The sequence below is a fragment of the Capronia coronata genome (assembly GCF_000585585.1).
Source record: "Capronia coronata CBS 617.96 chromosome Unknown acBCG-supercont1.11, whole genome shotgun sequence".
Taxonomy (NCBI): Eukaryota; Fungi; Ascomycota; class Eurotiomycetes; order Chaetothyriales; family Herpotrichiellaceae; genus Capronia; species Capronia coronata.
This window is the reverse complement of record NW_006912903.1, coordinates 1,106,710-1,123,245: the sequence shown is the minus strand read 5'-3', so window position 1 is coordinate 1,123,245 and position 16,536 is coordinate 1,106,710. Positions and strand designations below refer to the sequence as shown.

The 16,536-nt window shown below is 53.6% G+C and overlaps 7 protein-coding genes across 7 annotated transcripts; 4 read left to right on the top strand and 3 right to left on the bottom strand.

The window, feature by feature from the left end:
• Positions 1 to 391: 391 nt before the first annotated feature.
• Positions 392 to 3,010, top strand: A1O1_09175 (pre-mRNA-splicing factor syf1; the record flags this gene model as incomplete). Its single annotated transcript, XM_007730031.1, has 1 exon — positions 392 to 3,010. The coding sequence occupies one exon, from the start codon at positions 392 to 394 to the stop codon at positions 3,008 to 3,010; it is 2,619 nt and encodes an 872-aa protein (XP_007728221.1).
• Positions 3,011 to 4,040: 1,030 nt separating this feature from the next.
• On the bottom strand, positions 4,041 to 5,456 carry A1O1_09174 (uncharacterized protein; the record flags this gene model as incomplete). The annotated part of the gene is made up of 1 exon (XM_007730030.1): positions 4,041 to 5,456. The coding sequence occupies one exon, from the start codon at positions 5,454 to 5,456 to the stop codon at positions 4,041 to 4,043; it is 1,416 nt and encodes a 471-aa protein (XP_007728220.1).
• A 730-nt stretch (positions 5,457 to 6,186) lies between these two features.
• A1O1_09173 (T-complex protein 1 subunit alpha) lies at positions 6,187 to 7,893 on the bottom strand (the record flags this gene model as incomplete). Its single annotated transcript, XM_007730029.1, has 1 exon — positions 6,187 to 7,893. The coding sequence occupies one exon, from the start codon at positions 7,891 to 7,893 to the stop codon at positions 6,187 to 6,189; it is 1,707 nt and encodes a 568-aa protein (XP_007728219.1).
• A 357-nt stretch (positions 7,894 to 8,250) lies between these two features.
• A1O1_09172 (prolyl-tRNA synthetase) lies at positions 8,251 to 10,008 on the top strand (the record flags this gene model as incomplete). The annotated part of the gene is made up of 1 exon (XM_007730028.1): positions 8,251 to 10,008. One exon carries the CDS (start codon positions 8,251 to 8,253, stop codon positions 10,006 to 10,008), a length of 1,758 nt encoding a protein of 585 aa, XP_007728218.1.
• A 1,322-nt stretch (positions 10,009 to 11,330) lies between these two features.
• On the top strand, positions 11,331 to 12,206 carry A1O1_09171 (uncharacterized protein; the record flags this gene model as incomplete). The annotated part of the gene is made up of 1 exon (XM_007730027.1): positions 11,331 to 12,206. One exon carries the CDS (start codon positions 11,331 to 11,333, stop codon positions 12,204 to 12,206), a length of 876 nt encoding a protein of 291 aa, XP_007728217.1.
• Positions 12,207 to 12,873: 667 nt separating this feature from the next.
• Positions 12,874 to 14,269, bottom strand: A1O1_09170 (protein phosphatase; the record flags this gene model as incomplete). Its single annotated transcript, XM_007730026.1, has 2 exons — positions 12,874 to 14,188; positions 14,253 to 14,269. The coding sequence occupies 2 exons, from the start codon at positions 14,267 to 14,269 to the stop codon at positions 12,874 to 12,876; spliced, it is 1,332 nt and encodes a 443-aa protein (XP_007728216.1).
• Positions 14,270 to 14,990: 721 nt separating this feature from the next.
• A1O1_09169 (uncharacterized protein) lies at positions 14,991 to 15,449 on the top strand (the record flags this gene model as incomplete). Its single annotated transcript, XM_007730025.1, has 1 exon — positions 14,991 to 15,449. One exon carries the CDS (start codon positions 14,991 to 14,993, stop codon positions 15,447 to 15,449), a length of 459 nt encoding a protein of 152 aa, XP_007728215.1.
• Positions 15,450 to 16,536: the final 1,087 nt, after the last annotated feature.

Here is a 16,536-nt window from a genome sequence, read left to right as displayed (position 1 = left end):
GCCTGTCGCGTGGGAAAGACGGCCTCCCGCTGTTGAATTCGTCAGTGGAGCTCATTCAGAGAGATTCGTCTGTGCATACCCCTGCTCCTGCAGACATGATTCAAAGAACGTCTTTGCGACGTCGTGTATCACTGATTTGGCAGTACAGTCGAAGGAAGGTGGTGGAATAGTAGCTCAATGTCACAAGCTTGACGTAGTAGACATGCAAGGCTGCGACTGCGATTGCGACTGGAACTGGATGCTGATAGGACGGGAACCCCGCTAAAACTCTAGTGCGTGCTCGGCGGAGCTGCCTATCTCAAACTGCGCCTAATTTTACGCGGTTCACGAACTTCTACACGGACACAGAGTGCAGAGATATATCTTTCAGCAGCAGCAAGTCAAGTCGACAATGCCTGGGATCATACGCCAGCCGTCTCCCCAGTCGGCTGTCCCCATGGATGCCTCAGCGGTCGGCAAACCCGACTTTTACCTCATCGCCAACGAAGATGCCGTCTACGAACAGGATATCTTCCGCAACCCGGAAAGTGTTCGACCATGGCTGGTTTACATCGACTACAAGATGCGCAATGGCACCATCCACGAGCAAGCATTCGTGCAAGAGAGGGCATGCATACAACTACCGCGGTCATACAAGCTTTGGAAGATGTACCTCGACTTTCGGATCAAGCATCTGAAGAAGAAGAACCCGGTGAAATACAGGGCAGAATATAACAAGGTCAATGCGCTCTTCGAAAGAGCGCTGGTTTTGCTCAACAAAATGCCTGTGATCTGGGAGATGTACCTCTCATTCCTCCTGCGACAGCCCTATGTCACGAGAACCCGACGGACGTTCGACCGCGCGTTGAGAGCCTTGCCAGTGACACAGCACAACCGGATCTGGAAGCTCTACAAATCATTTGCCAATTCTGCGGGAGGCGAAACCGCGGTCAAGATCTGGGCTCGCTATGTCCAGGCACACCCGGAAGATATGGAAGATTATATCGATCTGTTAGTTGAGACCGGGCATTACCTGGAGGCCGTGAAACGGTACATCCAAATCCTGGACAACCCTAGATTCCGGTCCAAGCACGTCAAAAGCGAGTTTCAGATTTGGAGCGAGATGGTGGAGTTGATGGTGAACAAGGCCAGAGAGATTGGCGACAGTTCGGTGTCTGGATTTGATCCCGACACCATCATCCGGAGTGGGATAGAACGGTTTGCCGATCAGCGCGGAAAGCTGTGGGCGGGCCTCGCAACGTACTGGATTACTCGAGGAGACTTTGAAAAGGCCAGAGACGTGTTTGAGGAGGGCATTACCAGCGTTATGACAGTGCGCGATTTTACCATGGTCTTTGATGCTTACGTGGAGTTCGAAGAGTCCGTCATCTCCACTCTGATGGATGCCGCCTCCGCCCGAGCCGGGAAGGGGATCGTCGACGCGGAAAAGGACTTTGACCTCGACATGAGAATGATGCGATTCGAGCATTTGATGGACCGACGTCCATTCCTCGTCAACGATGTTTTGTTACGGCAGAATCCGAACAATGTAGTTGAATGGGAAAAAAGGGTTGCTCTTTGGAACGACAACAAAGAGGAAGTAGTGCAGACTTACACGGACGCCATCGCAGCCATTTCGCCTAAGAAGGCCGTCGGGAAGTTCCACGAGTTATGGTTGAACTACGCCAAGTTCTACGAAGAAGAGGGTGATCTCGACACAGCGCGCATCATTCTCGACAAGGCGGTCAAAGTCCCCTATAAGTCAGTGGCCGAATTGGCAGATACCTGGATCGGCTGGGCCGAAATGGAACTTCGAAACGAGAACTTCGACGGCGCAATGAAAGTCATGGCCACGGCCACAAAGGCACCTAAACGCAGCACGGTCGACTACTTCGACGAGACGTTGTCTCCGCAACAAAGGGTGCACAAATCCTGGAAGGTATGGTCGTTCTACGTTGACCTTGTCGAGTCGGTCGGCTCCCTGGACGAGACACGAGCCGTCTACGACCGGATATTCGAGCTTCGGATAGCAACGCCCCAGACCATCGTGAACTACGCCAACCTCCTCGAAGAGCACGGCTACTACGAAGAGTCGTTCAAGGTGTACGAAAGAGGCTTGGACGTGTTCACATACCCGGTCGCCTTCGAGCTATGGAACCTCTACCTCACAAAAGCCGTGAACCGTAAACTCGGCATGGAGCGGCTCCGCGACCTATTCGAACAAGCGTTGGAGAACTGTCCACCACAATTCGCCAAGCATATCTACCTCATGTACGGCGATCTAGAGGAAGAACGCGGTCTGGCCCGCTCAGCCATGCGCATCTACGAACGCGCCACGCGCGCCGTGTCCGACGAGGACCGTCTAGGCATGTTCGAGTTCTACATCACCAAATCGGCATCGAATTTCGGCCTGACTTCCACACGTCCGATCTACGAGCGCGCCATTGCCGCCCTGCCGGACAAGGAAGCCAAGATCATGTGTTTGAAGTTTTCCGAGATGGAACGCCGTCTGGGCGAGATCGATCGCGCGCGAGCCATCTACGGCCACGCGAGCCAGTTCGCCGACCCGCGCGTCGACAAGGACTTCTGGGACACGTGGGAGAAGTTCGAGGTCGCGCACGGTAACGAGGACACGTTCAAGGAAATGCTGCGCATCAAGCGCAGCGTCTCAGCCCAGTTCAATACCGACGTCCAGTTCATTGCTAGCCAGGCTGTCAAGAGGAGTCAGGAAACTGCCGCTGCGGGTGCGGGTGTTGGTGCTGCGAATGGTGATACTGGCATTGCCACGGATGGAGACGATGCTGGGAATGGCGGCGGCAAAATCAACGATGCGATGGCCACGCTAGAACGCCAGGCCCGTGCGCCTGTCGGCTTTGTCCCTGCTAGTACGGGACCTGAGGGTGGGAATAGAGCACCGCCCAAGGGTGGTGACGGTGCCAGCGGCGGTGTCGACGGTGCTACGGGAGGAAAAGGGGGAGCTGTGGCAGCGAATCCGGATGCCATTGATGTGGACATTGACGATGATGATTAATTAAATGATATGCTGTGGGATCTTGTCCTGAATGGACAAAACAAAATGTGATGTGATACTTGGTTTTATATTGCTGCTGCTACTGCTGCTGTAGAGGTGGCTGTTGCCGTTGACTGCCTCGGATTGTGGTATTCATACCGTTTTGGTTTTCATACGATCCCGACCTGGTTCTGGTTCTGGTTCTGCTCTCTCATGCTCCTGCTCCTGCATCTGGCGACTCGCTCAGACCTTTATGGACGAATGATATGTTAGGCCCGGCACTGAGAAAGGCTCTTTATGTTCTCTTTCCTGTTGGGTCAGATGTCAATCTGGATCATGATAGCATGGGCTGTGTCCCAACAGTCCTGACTCCAATGTGACCATAGTACATGGGACAAGAATGAAGGACCAAGAATGAAGGACCAAGAATGAAGGACCAAGAATGAAGGACCGAGAATGAAGGACAAGAAGAAGAATGACTGGATCTAGAAGGACGCCTTGTTCTGTAGGCAACGAGTCTTCTCCTTGGTATATGTATGTATATGTATATATTTATATTATACATGTTAGTAAATGAAAGTACGGGTATCGGCTGTGTCGATATTACTTGATAGGCTGATTTCCATGCTGTTCATGTAACTGAACGCCTTCTGGGATGTCTACCAGAAGAACAATGGCAGCTCTTCCTCATGGCTCGTCCTTATAAAAAAGGGATGGAATATGTGTATAGGTGTATATTGTCTACATCTCATACAACGCACACTTATATGTATGTATGTATGTTTGTATGTATGTACATCGAAGTTACGGGACTGTGGAAGATGTACATGTACCCAAGGTAGGGAGGTAGTGAATCATGCAAGGTTTGAAGGACCCAGCTCCATTCCATTTTATTTATTCCCACCCAGCTTTTCCCTATGCAATCCACCTACATACCGAGTATAGTCCTACAAGAGCGGTCTATACCATCTCTTGCCTGTCTTGGCTGGTACCGATGAACCCGGTGAATGCAAAGCTAGACAATTCAAGGTACAGATGAATATACACCCTCTTATTTCGGATAATCCTTCACATGGAAACTCTTCAACTTGACGAACTGATCGAAGCCGAACCGACTAAGCGTGACACCCTTTCCGGAATCCTTCCAGCCAGTCCACGCGAGGTCGGGACTGGGGTAATCGGCGCGGTTGACAAAGACCGTTCCGGCCTCGACACGACGGCTGAGCTCCTCTCCCGTGGCGACGTCCTTGGTCCAAATGGACGCGGTCAATCCGAACTGCGAATCATTCATCAACGCCACAGCCTCGTCGTCGCCACCGACTTTCTGCACAGGGATGACGGGACCGAACGTCTCGTCGCGCATCACCGACATGCTGTGATTGACGTTGGTCAAGAGCACGGGGGCCACGAAGTTGCCCTCGGCCGGCAGGGACGAGAAGGTGGCGTTTTCGGGAGTCTCGTCGACGGCGCCGGCGGCTTTGGCCTCGGCGATTTGTTTGAGGATGGCGTCTTTGGAGCGCGCGGAGACAACGGGGCCGATATGTGTCGACTTGTCCATCGGGTCGCCGAGGCGGTAGTTTGCCAGCACCTTCTTCACTTCCTGCACGAACGAGTCGTAGATGTCGGCGTGGACGTATACGCGCTCGACGGAGCAGCACGATTGCCCGGAGTTGAAGATGGCTCCGTCGACGATCTCTTCGGCGGCCCATGCAGCGTCGACGTCCGGGCGGATGTAGGCTGGGTCTTTGCCGCCGAGCTCGAGGCCTACGGAACAGGATACTCGGGACGAGGCGATGGATTGGATGGCAATGCCTGCCGCAACGGAACCCGTGAAGCAGATGTGGTTGACGTCGGGCGACAGAATCAACGGGCGCAGATCCGTCGGGTTGCCGCAGTGCAGGTATTGGATGACGTGCGACGGGAGGCCGGCGGCGGTGAAGATGTCCACGATGTGTTCGGCGATGGTGGGGGTTTGCGGCGATGGCTTGAGAATCACCGCGTTGCCCGCCAGCAGCGCCGGAATCAGACTGTTCACCAGGATCAGGTAGGGATAGTTCCACGCGAAGATGACCAGCACCGCGCCGACCGGCTCTTTGCGCAGGTATCGCTTGAACCCGGCCTCGGGTTCGCCTGGAATGTCTTTGCCCAGTACCTCGGGTGCGATCTTGTTCAGGTATTCGGCGCGCTTGACCGCCGTGCTGATTTCTTTGCCTGTGTATGCGATCGGCCGCCCCATCTGTTCGGTGATTTCCCGTGCCAGCTCATCTTGTCTCTGCGCCAGGATCTCCAGTGCCTTGCTCACTATCTTCTGTCTGCTTTCGAGTGTGGGATGCGATTTGCCATACGATTTGAAAGCTTGCTGCGCGGTGGTCCCCAGTCGGAGGATCTCGTCTGGAGATAGGCCATGGCGGGTGAGGACAGGCTTGTTGGTGGTGGGCGAGATGGTGGTGATGATTTCGGCAACCATCGTAGCGGAACACGGGGTCGATGATAAGGAGTCTGACTAGGAGGTACAGGGCAAACGAGCATGAGGAGAGCAGTAGAGTAGGAGAGAGGAGAGTAGAGTAGAAAGCAGCAATGTCAAATGAAGGGCCGTCAAGGCGATATCGCTCCGACGGCGACGTACTTTTGGGTGTTCCGTCGGCCATTGTCCCGCAATTGATCTTTTGGGGAAAGAATGCCGCACGAGGCTCGGCCGAACGCGCTCAGCCTCGTCCGCCTCGACTTTCCCCTTTGAGTAACCAGTGCTTGTAACAGTCAATTTGAAGGCTTTAAGTTAGGGTTCATCCATACTGGACTACAACACGAGATATTCTGATGCACAGAATATGCCCACAGTCTATGTGGCTTGTGGCATCCGCCAGCAAACAGGCTCCGCCATACCTGGTCGCTCCATCATTTGGGTCTTCAACACTCATCAAGGGCGCCAGTGCATATCATTGCTCCCTAGCGACACCATTCTCCTTGCAAATCTTGACCAAGTCTGACAGGGAGAAATATTCCTTCCGGATCTCTGCAGCATGTCGGTCATGAACCACTCGGCCGTGACGTGCAGAACATGGCGTAAGTTCCGGAACCGCGGACCTGTTTCTTCTCTGGGTACGCCCAGGTCTGCCTGATCCTGACTCCCTTTGCGGCTTTGCGCCTGCTGTGGGATGGTTACGAGATGCAGGAGTACCCCTTCTTCAGTAGACTCTTCAATGTCCATGGCCGTCATCTTCTCGTTGCTCGGGCGGGTCCAGCTTGATCAGAGTGTCTATTCTCATAATGGCGATGCAGGCCTCAACGGCACTCTTGAGCTGTTTGACCTTGCTCATGCTCGGCTCCAACACGCCCAGCTTGACCACGTCCGCAACTTTGCCTCTGGTCAGATCAAGACCATAGTTTTTGTATTGTTTCTTCTTCGCGAGGTCCTTCTCTCTCTCGTTGGCATCTCCTTCCTGGACCCGCTGGCTCAGAGCATGCCGAACGCGCAGCTGCGCCACCAACTCCGATGCATCTTTGGCCGCATTGACCGCGAGCGTTTTTGGAACAATAAGTAGAGACTGCGAAAACTCTCCAATTGCAAGCTGTTCTCGGGACGATACCGTCATGGCGAACTCCTCGAGGTAAATGTGCAACGCCGTCTCAACCGCACCACCTCCGGGAACGATGCTGCCTGACTCGAGGGTTCGCTTGACTGCTGACAATGAATCGTGTACTGACCGCTCCATCTCGTCGAGTTGATAGTCGTTTGATCCTCGGAGAATGATGGAGGCGGAGGAGAAGGCTTTCGTCCCCTTGATCAGAATGCATTCGTCGTCGGATATCCGTTCCTGCACCACTTCGTCGGCGTGACCAAGGAATTCCTTCTCGAATTTCTCGTCTCCGTTCATGTCGGAGAGTGTGCTGATCAAGGTCGCGCCAGTGGCTTTTGCTATCCGTCGAAGGTCTTCCTTCTTGCATCTCCGCACGCCCATGCAACCTCGCTCCACGAACAACTTGAGAACAAGATCATCGATGCCTTTGGTGGTCAAGACAACGTTCGCTCCAGACTTGAAGATCATTTCAATTCGATCCAACACAATTCCAGCTTCTCTTTCCCGGATCTTCTCCAGCTGGTCCGGGTCCTCGACCGTGATCTGCACACCAAGCTTCATGCGTTCCTTTTGCAAGTTGATGTCGAGGCAAGCAATCTTTGCGTCCGTGATTCTTGTCTTCATGGCTTGTGATGCAACTGTACAGTTCAACGCATATCCCTTGACCAGTATTGACTCCAGGGCGCTCTTTCCGTGTGCTTTTAGAATATTGACAGCCTTGACAGGGTATTTCACCTCATTTCGTTGAGAGTTGACGGACTTGACGGACTGCATGGCATCGACCACCATATTGGCAAAGAAATCTGCATCTGAACCAATAATCTTGCTAGACATAGAAGTCTTTGCAATGTTCACCAGGCTTTCCCTCCCCAGAGTTTCCACTTTTGTGCTGATGTTTTCCTGCATGTATTTGACAGCCTCCCGTAGAGCCAGACGGTAACCCGTGATTATGACCGTCGGATGGATCCGGTTCTTCATCAGTTCGTTCCCCCGGCGTAGTAGCTCTGCGGCAATGAGTACAACGGATGTAGTGCCATCTCCGACTTCCTTGTCCTGTTGATGCGCAAGATCGACCAAAATCTTTCCGGCCGGATGCTCGACGTCGAGCAGACTCAAAATCGTAGCGCCATCGTTTGTCACTGTAACATCTCCGATATCGTCCACCATCATCTTATCCAGACCAGAAGGACCGAAGGAGGATTTCACCACATTTGCGATGGCCTGGGTTGCGAGGACATTTTGCTCTCGAATGTCCGAGCCGCTGATTTTCTGACCTCCGAGGAATAGGGTACCCGCATTGCGCGGAGCTGAAAGCATGCCGGCCATCGATGGTCAGCCTTCCGTGGATTTGTATGAAATACTAAACAGTCTCTTAGTTCGTAGAGTTGGGAAGTCGAGACAGGTTGGAAGTGTATGAAATAGTAGGCACTGCACTCGCACCGCAGCGAAAATCGACACTACTATCAGTCCTTGGTATTGACTTGCACCCGGCGAATCGCGCCAAGCCCCAGCATCGCGGGGCGGTCTGATTGTCTGCGCAAGTCACACACTGAGTCAACGATCAGCCACTGTTGGCATTCTTGTCCCTTACTACTACTACCGTGAAGGCTCCTTAAGGCGCTGGAGAGAAATTTGGTGTGACTCAGTCGCGCCCTACATCTACCACCCGGTGTCCCAGGCATAATGTCAGACCCGCAAGAAACCCCCAAGGTCGAGCCGCAGGAAACCCCCAAGGCCGAATTGCCCACCCGTGAGAAAGCACCAAAGACCAAGGCGGAAAAGAAGATGGAGGCCAAGGCTAAGCCTGAGAAACCAATCGGCAAGGCAGAGGCGAAGTTGCCTCAAGGGGGGAAAGGAGGAAAGAAGAAGAAAATGGAGGGAGCCGCCTTGATCGGGATCGACGTGTCCAAGGACGTCGACTTTTCCGAATGGTATCAACAAGTCTTGCTGAAGGGAGACATGCTCGACTACTACGACATTTCCGGATGCTACATTCTCAAACCTGCCTCGCAGTTCATCTGGGATGAGATCCATGCGTGGTTCGATGCCGAGATCAAGAAGATGGGCGTCAAGAACTGTTCGTTCCCCTTGTTTGTATCCGAGGATGTGTTGAACCGCGAAAAGGAGCATATTGAAGGCTTTGCCGCCGAGGTGGCTTGGGTCACCCACGGCGGGAGTACCAAGTTGGAGAAGAAGATCGCCATTCGTCCGACGTCTGAGACCGTCATGTATCCTTACTACGCCAAATGGATCCAAAGCTACCGTGATCTGCCTCTCAAACTCAATCAGTGGAACTCGGTGGTGAGATGGGAATTCAAACATCCTCAACCGTTCCTACGGACTCGAGAGTTCCACTGGCAAGAAGGTCACACGGCGTTTTTGACGGAGCAAGAGGCGGGCAAAGAAGTGCTTCAGATCTTGGACCTGTACGCCACGGTCTACGAACAACTCCTTGCCGTCCCTGTCATCAAGGGCAGAAAGACAGACAAGGAGAGATTCGCTGGAGGGTTGTACACGACTACTGTGGAAGGCTATATTCCAGCCACCGGACGGGGAATTCAGGGAGGTACTTCGCACTGCCTGGGACAGAACTTCAGCAAAATGTTCGGCATCACGGTGCAAGATCCGAATGCAAAGACGGAAGAGGAGAAGAAGAACAACCTATTTGTCTGGCAGAACTCGTGGGGGTTGTCGACCCGTGTCATCGGAGTGATGGTCATGATCCATGGCGACGATCGTGGTCTGGTCCTCCCACCCCGTGTTGTCGAGGTTCAGGTTGTGATTGTGCCGGTCGGAGTGACGGCCAAGATGACGGAGGAGGACAAACAGGCCTTGTACAAGGAGATTGAAGGGCTGAAAGAAGTGCTCAAAGCGGTCAACATTCGAGTCGAGGCTGATTTCCGTGAGGGATATTCTCCAGGCTGGAAATTCAACGACTGGGAGCTGAAAGGTGTTCCACTTCGTCTCGAGTTCGGTCCAGGTGAAAGCAAGGGTCATTTCGTGACAGCTGCCCGACGAGATCTCCCCAAGGAGGAAAGCAAGAGTCAAATCGCCATTACCGAACTGAACACCGCCGTCCCTCAATTGCTGGACACCATTCAGAAGGATCTCTACGATCGCGCCAATGCCAAATACAAGTCGCACATCAAGAAGATTACTGACTGGGAGGAGTTTGTGCCGGCACTGAACGACAAGAACGTGATTCTGTTGCCTCACTGTCTTACGGAGCAATGTGAAGACCAGATCAAAGACATGAGTGCTCGCAAGGCGGAGGAACAGAGCGGTGTGCCACAAGACGAACGGGCTCCCAGCATGGGAGCAAAGAGTCTGTGTATTCCGTTCGACCAGCCAGAAGGCATTGAGAAGGGAGTGACCAAATGCGGGAATCCTTATTGCTCGAATCTGGCAGAGGCATGGTGCATGTTCGGCCGGTCGTACTAGAACAGATAGGATGTGTGGTGACCTAGATCTTCAGGCACTTGATCGAAGGGAGCATGAGTGAAATGATGATGATACCTCAACCATGCACGAAGAGAGCCAGCCACCAGCAGCCAGCACATGTTCCAGCAAAGCCAAGTGTGTCTGTTTCCGATCTCTTCAGGTTGCTTCCAATCTCTTGCTTCCAATGCTTATCGAACCTCGTCCCGATACGAATCACTGTCAACTGCCCGCGGCGTCCCGTAATCCAATGACAAGGAGGCACACCGTCGTCCAGCACTATCAGGCGCTGCTTGGCAGGGGTTTCATGCCTGCGGTGAGCAGGAGCTGATAAGTCGTGGCGGTCTGGATGGTGATACACTTGATGCAGGAGTGGTTGTAGACGGTTGGGCTCGGGGTCGACGATAAGGGAGGGATGGAGAATGCCAGTCATGGGCGTCTGAGGAATCGATACCGAATCGACGCCACCTGAGATCGAGATGTCGATTGGATGAATACAGAGACAGAGTAGATACTCACAGACTCACTTTCTGGCTCGAGCTCGATCTTGGGTCATTTTCACTTTCCAACCAGTGTGAGCAACGCAATGGTCAACGTGCTGCTACTAATCCATTAAATCCTCTAAAACGCGGCGATTGCCCCTCGTCGTCTCCATCAATACGTTGCTCCATCTGTTTCTCCTCCACCACTTTTTGTTTCTTCACTACATACTGTCTTGTTGGTAAACCACCACCGTCAGTCCTGTGCTTCGGCCAGGTGCCAGGTGCCCGGTGCCAGGTCCCATTCTGAATACGATTCCTTTACTTCTCTAGAGTTTGTCTATTTCTCCTTCGAGCCTAACGTCGATTGAAATTTTCCCCTTCCTCCTCTGCCGTCGGCCACTGCATGCCAATGCTGGCTCGACGGCATCTTTTCAGAGATGGGCCGGCACCATCATCTTCCTGAACACCTTTACATTTCTCGAAACCTTGCTCCCCCTGGTCCACCGCAGCCGCCTCCTTACTCTTTGTCCTCTGCTTCTTCTTTCCTTTCCGTCAAGTCTGCGATCTATTATACTTCGTCGGCAGCTTTACTCCACGAGACCAGCCGTACCACTGTGCTCGCAGTAGGCGATCGCATTCCTGGCTTCAAGACCTCTGCTGGTGAGCACGCGACTCAGCCCTTTCGTGCCGTGGTTCGCAAGAAAAGGGTTCAAGCAGACCGAAAGTGTTCTGACAGAATCCTGAACAGCGTTCTTCAACACCCTGCGAGCGAACCTGTTCCTTGATACCGATTCAACTCCTCCTTCCCTTTCCAATACCCCCGATACTCTACGCCCGGTCACCATGTCCTCTTCAAGCCCGCTTCCTCCTCTTTCACCCTCCCCGCTGGCTCAGTCACCAGAATTTCTCCAAGACCATACAGCGCTGGACTCTAGGCAGGGGAGTTCGTTATTGGACTCCATCCCTGAACTGACCACCAAACACGCCATCTCTGAAGACGACAAAGTAGAAGCCTTGCACCTGCTCGCGGATTCCGTGGCCCAACAACGTCAGGTGGCGGCCTCGGCCGTGCTTTTCCACCCTCTGACTCTCTCCACACTGATATTACTTTTCGGCTTGGTTCACCAGAGCCTCTACAAGGGATCAAACTCGGACTATGCAATCATCGGGACGACCTCTGCAGGAATTCTGATGGCTACGCTGATCACCATCCGCTGGATGACCAGCGGGTATATTCAGGAGGCTGAGAAGATCGGGACATGGAAATGGTTGAATCAAGGACGTAACGAAAGTGATTGCAGTGCAGTCGGCGAGGAAGACGAGGTTTTACTGACGTGGTTCGGCGACGAAGTCATTGGCACTTTACTTCTACGTGGGCAGCGTGAGCCTCCTCCGTCAAGCTCGGGTAGTTCGAGTCCGAAGAAATTACGCAAGAATCAACACGTCAAAGGCGTCATTCGCGGCTGGACCGTGAAACGTCGTTACAGACACAAGGGCATTGGCCAGGGTCTGCTGGAGGAAGCGGTGCAACTGTGCCAGCGTAAAGGGTGGAGTGGGCCGGACTTCGCAGACGACCATGCCAACAGTCGCCGCGTTCTTCCGCAAACGTTTCAAGGCGGATTCGCCAAACGAGAACGGCTTGCCCGAGAGATGCTGGAACGAGTCAAAGACGAGGCTGGCCAACCAGTCTCGGGTGGAGGCAGGAAGGGAAAGAGATAGATCAGAAGGCCTGGAATGGCGCCGGGGCTTTTGGGCGAGCTTCTATTGTTGCTTTCTTCCGCCTTGGAGTCAATGGATCTGATGTTTCTACGGCATACAAGTGTACAGACACCCGGTACGGAGAGGTATGGCTGTTTTCTAGGACCGATGATACCACCATAGAGAGGATCACAGGCTCGTTACACATTGGTTGAACGATGCCACGATATAGAAGAAATGCTCATGCATAGCATTGAGTGCTCCAATCTCCCCTGTACAGGTATGAGCTATACGGAGTAGGAACTTCGGAAGGGCCTGAAGTTGTCGCATGTATCCTTTCACACTTGCTTGGGACACTTTGCCTCCTACTAGTAGCCGCCGCTCATAAGGCAAGATCGCATTTCCTGCAATGGTGACAACCGGCATCGTTCAGGATGTCACGAGGCACCATGCGCTTGTCAAGCTGGCGAGACTTGGGCAAAAAAAAAAACCAAGTCCTTGGAAGGCAATGGACCCGAAGCCCAAAGCATCCCCGAACGGCGTTCTAGATAAGAAATCGAAAGTACCTAGGTAGAAAGTAGCATTTCGGCCTGCTAGAAAAATGAAATGTTCTCCTCGTCCGGGCGAGCGCACGCTCATGAAGTGGAAGTGCTCGCATGTAGCAGACCACACGGGTCAGTCAATAGTGTTACAAGAAGTACTCCCCGACAGGCTTTTTGGCCGGCATGCCCCTCGTGCCCTGAGGGGCGGCCTCAAAGACTCTATACCGACGCCCCGGGGTGGCCAGATTCCAAAGAACGCCGCTGCCGCCTCCAGAGCCATCTCCGCCGACAGGTTCCCGACGGCCCTGGTCGCCGTTGGCTCGGGCGATACAGCCGCCATGACTCCCATCTTCGCCCAGCTCCAGGATCGCAGCGACGTTGCCGCAGCGGTAGCAATAGTTGGGGGCGGACCAGACGGTGACAATGGTCTTGTCGAACATTTCCTTGTAGCCTTCCATGACCAGCTGGTGGGCGCGGGCGACCAGCGACAGGTCGTTGTTGTGGTTGAAGTGGCGGACGATGTCGGCTCCAAACAAGAAGCCGGCTCCTCGGGGAGACAGACCCCAACCTTCGATCTCGTCGGGATCAGACCAGAGCAGGTCGCACATGGCGCCTTCGTGAGGGACTTCTTGTTTGCGATCAATCAGCCGGATTTTGTCTACCGTCTCGATCAGTGGGGAGAGACCGCCATGGACGCAGAGAACAGCTCCTGTGGTCGAGGTCGGGGGTGTGAAGAGAGATGGTGGAGATGGTGAAGCCTGAGAAGGTAGACTCGATGCAGGATGTTCGGGCGGTGAGGGGACATCGACGTCTGGGGCAGGAGATATCCGCGAGCCGTTGGAGTTCTGCGAACTGAGTGACATGCCGGCGAACTGGCGTCGGAGAGTCTTGCTCAATATCTCGCCGTTAGCGTTGAGCACTTCGGATTCGACGTCTTCGTCGTCCGGCGGGAGTGTCGACTGTGTGTTGTTGTCGTTGTAGGAGTTGTTCGGGGGTGGTACGTCTGTGGTTGCGCCCAAGACCAACGCCCCCAGGGCGAGATAGTCAAAGACCTCGCAGCAGTATCGCCACACATTGGCGCTGCCGTATTTTCGGATGCATTCGTCGTAGAAGCCGTACACGGTGGTGATCTGTCTCGACTCGTGGTTCCCGCGGATCAGAGTGATCCGGTCGGGATATCGGACTTTCAGGCAGAGAAGCAGGAGGAATGATTCGAGCGAGTAGAAGCCGCGATCGACAAAATCCCCCATAAATAGATAGTTTGTGTCTGGGACGTCGCCGCCCACGCGAAACAGTTCCATCAAGTCATGAAACTGGCCGTGGATGTCGCCGCATATCGTCACCGGGGCATGCACCGACACGACGTTGCCCTCTTCTATCAGGATCTCGCGCGCCTTGTAGCACAGTTCGCGCACTTGGGACTCTGGTATAGGTCGGCACGCGCGCAGTTGCGCGATGGCTCTGTGATCGGATTAGACTCGTGTGCGGAGAAGCCAGGTGGCATGGTGTTTGGTGTTCGGCTTACCTGTCAAGGTCGCTCATCGCAAAGCAAATGAGCTATGCCGGGTAGTTCTGCACATGAGCGGTTGCTTGCCAGCTGATCAAACTGCGTGGCGTCGGACAAATTTGCAGGCAGCCGACAGCGTCGATGATCGTCTGCTGCCTGATGGCACGGTACTCGCTTTGCGTTATAAGGCGTGGTCGTCCGCGGACAAGAGAGGAGGAGTGAGACGTGACATTTCAGATGCTGGCCATGCCGGGAGAAGAGTGATCCAGTAGGATGGAAGACGCTACAGGTTGAGATGCGACGACTGCGACGCAGTGGCGGTGATACAATCTAGATCGTAGATCGTGAGAGAGATGTGGAAATGATTAGATAAGATCTGCATGTACGGTGAAGTAGCTGGTCTACTAAGGTAGCCTACGATCAGTCCGGCAGAGTATATATCTCCCCACGAAAAGCCCTGCGTTGATTGCAAGGCTTCCAATTGGAGCTTGCACGCTTCCGCTCCACCACGATTCTGAATGCTGGACTCGGAGGAGCTTTGATGATTGCAGTTCACTGTCCATTTTCCTCCTGTTGAACTGTTAAATCGGTCTGAAGGAAGGGAGCCCTCGGGTTGGAGTTGTCACCGTCTTACTTTGACTTGCGCTGCCGCCGGTGTATTTCCAATTCTCCTGATGCTTTGGCTCTGAGCCCGCGTGACGCTTGTACAGTTCTTTTTTCCTGGGGAGGTCGGCTTCGAGCTGCTATCCAGAAAACATGCCTCCTCATTTACATCCTCGCTCGACGGCGACATCGACGCTTTTCGCCGGCACTCTCATCGCGTCTTTTGTTGTCGTTGGCATTCCACACATTTTCCCCTGCCCTAGACCACGGACGGGCTATGCGGATGCAGAAATCCAGTTAGACGAGGACGGCAGACCCATCCGGCGGAAGATGAGACGAGCTCCGAAGGAGGATTCGTCCGCATCGTCACCGAAGCAAGAGTCGGCAGGTCTCACAGAGGTGTTGATGAGGAACGCGGCTGCACGGAAAGGCTTGACACAATCGAAAGACCTCGAAGAAGAAGCCGCCCTGTTCCGAGACCTGCAGCGTGAAGCAGAGGCACTGGAAAAGGAGGCAAGAGAATGCCCTGTTCCGAAGCCTAGTGGCGTGATTGGACGGCTACTGGGGTTCGAAGACAAGAAGCTGGTGGTAGATATGGACGGGAAGAGCTAGCGGATACCGTGGAATGGATTTTCACGATCAGAACATGGGAGAGGAATCATCACATGGCTCATGGCTTCCAACAACAAGGACAAGCTTCAGCCGATTGTCAAAGATGGGCTCCACCTGGACGACTACCCCAACGTCCTCGTCTGAAGACGAGGCTCAGTGGCAGGGTGGATGGAGGGATTCATCGATGTTGCCAAATGCCGAGGCTGATTCTACACATCACCAAATTGAACATGGCCTGGGGACCTGCAAACTGACGCCGACAAATGCTGTATCCGGATCCAAGAAGGTTTTACCATCCACGTTGAGCAGCTAACAACTGTTTCCGGACTCGATGGCTTCATGCTGTACCCAGAACGGAAGCAGACTTCGGCAGGAGATGTTAGGTTCACGAGGCCGGATCAGTCTGTGGATGAAGTGCCACCACTCCAACGTCCATATACACGGAGTACGGCCGTCGCCTGCGCAATGCAAACACAACGCATTGCGTTCTATCAGATCTAATCTCCACCATGACTTCATGAGCAACTGCTGGTATCTACACCGCGGAAGCCGCTGGGCAAACAGAGTTGGTGAATCGATACTTGAAATTCTACGATGTCGCTATAGAGTCCTCACAAACGCACCTCTAACGTTCAGCTGCATGGAATCTCGAATTGTCATAAACAGCTGCGCGCTCGACACACTCTAACCTACAAAGTCCACCACCGGAGTCTCAGATTGCAATGGTCATATCTCTAGGTTTCAGCGAATATGAACCTCGAGAGTGAGCTATTGGAATTTCCGGGCAGGCTATGGCCAGCCCTGCTCAGCCTCAACAGCTGAACCTTCTACTCCCGCTTCTTCAGCCTCAGAATACCGTGGCCGTACCTTGCGGTCGATATCCTGCACCTGCAGACGCAACGTTCAGAATGGCTGTTGACAAGGTGGTGAACAAGAGCTGGGGGTTTAGGAGAGGAGATGTCTGGCGAGAATAGAAGAGATTAGGAACAACAGGAGGACCGGCGATGAACATGATGAACCTGATGGACAATGTACACACTAACACAATTTCAATTAGCTCCTTCTGTTGGGTTCTATACTGACAAGA